The 7,220-nt window shown below is 45.8% G+C and overlaps 1 protein-coding gene across 2 annotated transcripts; it reads left to right on the forward strand.

The window, feature by feature from the left end:
- The first annotated feature begins 1,449 nt into the window (after positions 1-1,449).
- Positions 1,450-5,074, forward strand: CDKN2AIP (CDKN2A interacting protein). 2 transcript variants are annotated; one of them, XM_059384160.1, is made up of 3 exons: positions 1,450-1,914; positions 2,389-2,519; positions 2,958-5,074. In XM_059384160.1, the coding sequence occupies exons 1-3, from the start codon at positions 1,643-1,645 to the stop codon at positions 4,304-4,306; spliced, it is 1,752 nt and encodes a 583-aa protein (XP_059240143.1). In that variant the 5' UTR covers positions 1,450-1,642; the 3' UTR covers positions 4,307-5,074. The 2 variants fall into 2 exon arrangements, with proteins under 2 accessions (XP_059240143.1, XP_059240144.1); XM_059384161.1 differs by having other exon boundaries at positions 1,458-1,914; positions 2,389-2,488; positions 2,958-3,046.
- The last annotated feature ends 2,146 nt before the right edge of the window (positions 5,075-7,220 follow it).

Genomic DNA, 7,220 nt, shown 5'->3' on the forward strand with positions numbered 1-7,220 from the left:
TTGGAAAGTACTCTGCCTTTCAGGCCACATTGCATTTACTGTAACTTTAAAAATTATTTGGGAACTCAGGCATTACTCTCCTCTCAAGGCAATGAACCCCACAGGTGGAAGGCTACATGGGAACAAGAAGACAAGTGAGAAAATTCTTGGCTTAAAATGCACACATAGGATCTAGGTATGTGATCAGGGATTTTTACTCGTCATCTTCCCCCATGCCAAAGAACTCATGAAAGCAAAAACCGTTACCATTTGTCTTTTAAATTCCCAGATTCTGAAGCCTTTCATCTCAAGTTTCAGAAATTTTCATTGAAGAGGAAAGAACACAATTAGAAGCAAAATCCCAAGCTTCAAAACTCCCTTGTGCCTGTTTGTAGGAAGTTTCACTTAGTATAACAGGAAAGTGGGTATTATTTTCATGTTAATAGCAGGATGGTTTGATTATTCCAGTATGTCCATAAATTACGTTAAAAAAAAATCTTATCCAGTGTGACTTTTTGGGCTTGATTATTCTGATTCAAGCATTTTTGAATCCAAGTCCATAAATGTTTAATGGAAAGAAAATTTATTTTTTACTTCGTAACTGATCATTATTGCACAGCACTTATTTTACCTTACTACAATGTATTGATCTTGAAAACACATATACCTGAAATTGAAATCGTTAGCGATAAGCAAGCCGGCGGCAATGGTTTTAAGTGTGGATATTATAAAGTAGAAAAAAACCGCAAGGGAAAAAAGCTCTAAAGGGGGAAAGGTTTGGGGGGACAGAGATACGCAGGCACTTTTCCATGATGCCTCCCGGCTATCTGCCCAGCTGGGGGTTACGCTCTGTGACTCTCGGGGACCCAAGTCCTTAGCAGTCCGGGACGCCGCGGCTCGTCCACCTCCGAAGCAGCGCCGCGGGTTGTTTTCTGACACGATCCAAAGATGGAGGCGCGCTTTTGTTGATGGCGGCCCCGCTGAAAACCAGCGACCGCGGCGGAGGCGCGCACACCTCGCCTTGGACTCGCGCCTCGGGCTCTGCGAGGACGCGGGGGCACGCGGGGGCACGCGGGGGCACGCGAGGGGTTGACCCGCCCCGGCCCGGCTGCCCTCCGCCGACCCGGCCCTCCCCGCCTCCACGCCCAGCGCCGCGGCGGGCCCGCGGACGGAGGGAGGGGGAGGGGGAGGGAGGGGGAGGGAGGCGGCGGGAGCGCGCGCGGCGTCACAAAGCCGAGCCGGATCGCGGGGCTGGAACCGGAGACCGGGGGCCCCCGCCCCGGCGGCGCGGAAGGCGCGGAAGGCGCGAGCGCTCAGCGCCCACCCGCCCTCCGCCCCCGCGGACGCCCCTCCGCCGCCCGCCCCAGCGGCGGCGTCCCGGGCGCTCCGGCGCCGCAAAGCGTCCTGGGAGAGCCGGCTCGCGCCGGAAGGACGCGCGGGCGCTCGGCGGCGGCGAGGTTATAAAAGGGAAGGAGCCGGCGGCGGGCGGAAGTGGGCGGTTCGGCGGCTGCCGGCGCTGTTGTTTGGCGTTTGGGCCTCCCGAGGGGCGTTCTCCGGAGGGCCGCCGGTGCAGGCCGCAGTGACAGGGCCGCTCGCCCCCGCGCAGCCCGCCTCTCTCCCGGAGCAGCGTCTGCTCGCGGCTTCCGCGACCCGCAGGCCCAACATGGCGCAGGAGGTGTCGGAGTACCTGAGCCAGAACCCGCGGGTGGCCGCCTGGGTGGAGGCGCTGCGCTGCGACGGCGAGACTGACAAACACTGGCGCCACCGCCGCGAGTTTCTGCTCCGCAACGCCGGGGACCTGGCCCCGACGGGCGGCGCGGCGGCCGCCAACGCGGAGGAGGCTGCGGACGCCGAGAGCGGGAGCCGCAATCGGCAGCTGCAGCAGCTCGTCTCCTTCTCCATGGCCTGGGCGAACCACGTCTTCCTCGGGTGCCGGTGAGTGAGCCGGCGCCCCTGACCCGCTCCCCGCGTCTGGTGGCCGCCCCCGGACTGGGGCCCGCAGCCTCCGCGGGGAGCGGGAAGTGGGGAAGCGCGGGAATCTGCGGGACTGGCTGCCCTTTGAGGGTGAGAAGGGCGTCTCCGCCCGAAGCCGACCTGACCCACAACCGGCCCCCGGTTGGGTGGGGGGCGTCTGCTCGGGTTGTGGGCGGACCACGCTCTCGTGGGGGACGCCGAACTGAAGGCTTGGGGAGGAGCGACCCCGCCCCCCAGGCCCTGGAGCGTTTGTTTCTGGGGTTCCAGGAAACCGAAAGTTCTGGCGGTCGGCGCACTTGCTTGATTACAACCAGGAAATGCAGTTCCTGTGGCCTGTTCTTGCATTGCCGAAGTAGTAGCTTTAAAAAAAAAAAAAAAAGAAAGAAAGAAAAAAACACTAAAAAGCATTTTTTTAAGGGTCTTTTTCTTTTCCAGGTACCCACAAAAAGTTATGGATAAAATACTTAGTATGGCTGAAGGCATCAAAGTGACAGATGCTCCAATCCATACAACAAGAGACGAACTGGTTGCCAAGGTGAAGAAAAGAGGGATATCGAGTAGCAATGGTTAGCAGATCATAGATGTGAACATACATAGGAGTTTAGAACATAAGTTTGATACCATTAGGAATTACTGTTATTACTAATTTTTTTTTTTAACAAGCTAGAATTTTTACGATATTAATAATCAAGTTGGAATGTTAAACCTACGTTATGTGTCTGTGTGTTTTAGGCCCTGGTTTTGATAGTTTCCTTTGACTGCTTTAGATTTTCAAGTGTCAAATGTTGTCTGTGCTGTTGACTTTTTTTAATATTAGAAATTAAATGATGTCATCCAACCCCGTTTTAAGAACTTATGCAAGTTATTCCACACTTTTGAAAGAAACTGCTAGTCCTGAAATACTTTTGCCTCGTGCCTTTATTTTAACAAGTATGTGTCTTGTAAACTTTCAGCTGATCTGTATGAGCTCGACTTAGTCATTTGTCTGTTTTCCTCCTTTTCAGAAGGGGTAGAAGAGCCTGCGAAAAAACGAATCATCGAAGGAAAAAACAGTTCTGCAGTTGAGCAAGATCACGCAAAAATTTCTGCCAAAACAGAACGTGCGTTGGCTCAGCCAGAGAACAGCTCTGCGTGCGCAGGGGCATCTGCGAAGTCGGAGAGTGGTGGGAACTCCAGGCGCAGCTCTGGCACCTCGAGTCAGAATAGCTCTACAGGTGATGGAGATCGGTCTCTTTCTAGCCAAAGTAGCTGCAGCATTTCCTCTCAGGTAACAGCGGCAGGGTCTGGAAAAGCTTCTGAATCAGAAGCTCCAGAGAAACACAGTTCAGCATCCATTGTTTCTTCGTTGTTGAAATCCAGTGTGAATAGTCATGTGACCCCGTCTGCTGATTCCAGACAACAAAGCGGATCACCTAAAAAGAGTGCTTTGGAAGGCTCTTCGGTCTCCTCTTCTCAAAGCATCTCAGAGATTGAGGTGCCTCTGTTGGGCTCCTCCGGAAGCTTAGAAGGAGAGTTGCCACTGTTGTCTTCTAAACCTAGTTCAGAGACAGCTTCAGGTGGGTTAACTTCCAAAACTAGTTCAGAGGCCAGTGTTTCAGCATCTCTTTCTAAAAATAGTTCCTCATCAGGCACATCCTTACTAGTTCCCAAGAGCAGCACATCGACAAGTACCTCGATGCTGACTTCCAAAAGCACTTCGCAGGTAGCTGCCTCACTGTTAGCGTCCAAGAGCAGCCCCCAGACCAGCGGATCTCTAGTTTCCAAAAGCACTTCCTTAGCCAGCGTGTCCCAACTGGCTTCGAAGAGTAGTTCTCAGACTAGCACCTCACAGTTGCCTTCTAAAAGTACGTCACAGTCAAGTGAGAGCTCTGTTAAATTCTCCTGTTGCAAATTAACCAATGAAGATGTGAAGCAGAAACAACCTTTTTTCAACAGACTGTATAAGACAGTGGCCTGGAAGTTGGTAGCTGTTGGTGGCTTTAGTCCCAATGTGAATCATGGAGAGCTCCTAAACGCAGCTATCGAAGCTCTAAAGGCAACGCTGGATGTGTTTTTTGTTCCACTAAAAGAACTAGCAGATCTGCCTCAAAATAAAAGCTCCCAAGAAAGTATTGTTTGTGAATTGCGATGCAAGTCTGTGTATTTGGGCACTGGCTGTGGAAAAAGCAAAGAAAATGCAAAAGCTGTTGCATCAAGAGAAGCACTAAAGTTATTTCTCAAGAAGAAGGTAGTGGTAAAGATATGTAAAAGGAAATACAGAGGCAGTGAGATAGAAGATCTGGTACTCCTTGATGAAGAATCAAGGCCTGTAAACTTACCGCCAGCATTAAAACATCCCCAAGAGTTATTATAATACGTCCAGAATACCACTGCATATAATGTCTGGTATTGGAAGAGAAAAACTGGCTTACTTTTGTATAATATAAAACACAGGCTTTCACAAATTTTGTATTGCTTTTTTCCAGTTTTGCAGAAAATTTACATTCGAGTTCTCTTCACACAGTAGAAGTTGTAAATAATTTATGACAGTACATACTAAAAAGTATGCATTAACAGCATACCAGTATGCTGTTTTATTTGCTGAAGAAAATACTGTCTTCTATTTTTAATGATCCGTTAGGTACGATGTGTAGTTCTGTAGAATCTTAAAACTTTTGTACTACTTTCAATTTGGTGAAATGTATTAAGTTGTCTACCATGCTTTCCTTTTTTTTTTTTCCCTAGCTGAATAAACCTGCACATCAAAGGGGACCATAGTATTTGAATGTCTGAAAGTCTGTGAAGCTTAAGGTTTTAAGAATGTTGCCCATAATGTTGAACATGTCTGTTAAAGAATAAAAGAAAAAATAGTTGCCTCAGACTATTTTTATGAGAAGTTGTAAGCATTTTTTAGATATAAAGCAGTATAAAGTACTTAAGGTTATTTTATTCTGAAGTTGTTTAAAATTCACCATGATTTTGACCGCTGCAGATTCTTTAAGTGGGTTAATTTATGTTTGAGGTAAAATACAATTTACTCTTTTTCTTAAAGACATAAATGTGGGTTTCTATATTAAGCATATTTTGTGACTACTATTAACAGATTGATTTGTTTAGATATTAAATGCTTTAAGCTATTTTACCTTTTCAAGAAGTTGTGTTTTTTTTCCCCCCTCTAAGTCCCAACCAGTTCCTGCAAATGGACTTCCCACTACTAGTCATAAATTACAGTCAGGCAATTTTTCTTAGCTGATACACAACTTTTTAGGGATAGAGATGTTACAGTTTACAAATCTAGAAATAGTTAAACTAGATGGTTTTTAAATTTACAAATCTACAAGAAGACTGGGAACAACGGAGAACCAGGGCGGCTTGAATGAGCTTGTTCAGTTGAATTACACTTGTTAGTAATGAAATGGAATCCTGTGTCAGGGGGTTCTGACTGTATTACTCTTATTATATATTCTGTTTCATTTGTCTTCACACTCTGGCCCAAGACCTGGCCTTTTCTGTCTAGCTGCTGCACATTGAGAAGTTGTGTATAGAGAAAAATCAAGAAATGACCTTTTATATTCTAGTTTTATTAGAATCGGAAAATTGAACATAAGTAGCACAATTTCAAGTACACAGAAGTTATTTCTGTTTTATATTCTAGAAATAGACAAGGATACTTAACATACTTGAAATGATCAGCTTTCATTTTACCAGATAATCTTCAATGATTCAGTTTCGAGGATACTAAGTTAGATACCAAAGTCCATATTCGGTAAATGGGTTGGGTCTTTATATGTTGTAAGAAGCAATGACATGAGTGTTATGAAAGCACTTCTACCTTCCTCAGTCTGGGAATGTGTATTTTGTGGGACAGTGATTCCCAGAAAAGTAAGCAAGATACTACAAAGGATAAATAAATTTCTGTAATGCATCTGATTAGGTGGTTTGGTAATTTCCTAAATTGGCTTGTGTCAAGTTAGTATAAAGTTCAGTGAAAATCAATTATATTGGTACGGTAGAATTGGAGGAAGTTGCTTAGTGTAAAAACATTAATTTATAAATGTTTAGTTGCTATAGCCTTACACTCAGCTTATAATACAGCTTATACGTAATAAAAATTTAAAGAATCCCTGATAAAAGAGAAACGCTTATTTTGCAATAGTTCAGGATAGTACAGTGCAGAAGAAAACAAGCTTTGGGTAGGAATCTGTTACTCTTTTTTTTTTTTTTTTAAGATTTTATTTATTTGACAGAGATTACAAGCAGACAGGCAGTCAGAGAGGAAGAAGCAGGCTCCCTGCTGAGCAGAGAGCCCAATGTCGGGCTCGATCCCAGGACCCTGGGATCAGGGATCATGACCTGAGCCGAAGGCAGAGGCTTTAACCCACTGAGCCACCCAGGCACCCAGGAATCTGTTACTCTTGAGATAGAATCTTGGCTCCCCTTGGGAATTTAACCCTTAGACTTCACCTGTAAGATGGACTAATGGCCGTCTCGAAGAGCTATGAGGATTAAGGAAAATAATACATTTAAACTGTCCAGTACAGTGCAATATACCATACTTCATTAATTGCTTGTGTATGTAGGCTCATTTCCTCACAACTTCATGAGTAACTATTCTCATGTGGCCTATTTTTCAGTTGAAACCAAGTTACACGGTCAAAGAGTGAATTCACACCCGTATCTAATTTCAGAGCACAAGCTCTTACTGTTTATCTTTCTCATTTCTCTAAATGCTAAAATTTCTGAAAATCCCCGAGACTGTAGCTTTCTACCAGTTTTATTGAGTGACAAAACATGTTTCCAAAGCCTCATTTCCCTGGAATGAGTCACAGCAGGAACTCTTCTGTTTCTTAGTCCTTTTCCTTAGTAGTTGCATGTCTTAAATATCTTCAACTAGGGAATTAGCCGTTATGGGTGTAACTGAAATTTGTTATGATTATTATTTTTAAGATTTTATTTATTAGAGCATAAGCAGGGGTAGCAGTCAGGGGAGAAGCAGGCTCCCTGAGGAGTAGGGAGCTCAGATGTGGGGCTCGATCCCAGGACCAAAGATCTTGACCTGAGCTGAAGTCTGGCGCTTAACTAAGCCACCCAGGTGCTCCTAAAATTTGGTTTTTTGGATTTTTTTTTTAAAGATTTTATTATTTGACAGACAAGTAGGCAGAGACAGAGAGAGAAGGAAGCAGGCTCCCCGCTGAGCAGACAGCCAATGTGGGGCTCAATCCCAGGACCTTGGGACCAGGGCCTGAGCTGAAGGCAGAGGCTTTAACCCACCTAGCCACCCAGGCGCC

The sequence above is a fragment of the Mustela nigripes genome, chromosome 18 (assembly GCF_022355385.1).
Source record: "Mustela nigripes isolate SB6536 chromosome 18, MUSNIG.SB6536, whole genome shotgun sequence".
Classification (NCBI taxonomy): Eukaryota; Metazoa; Chordata; class Mammalia; order Carnivora; family Mustelidae; genus Mustela; species Mustela nigripes.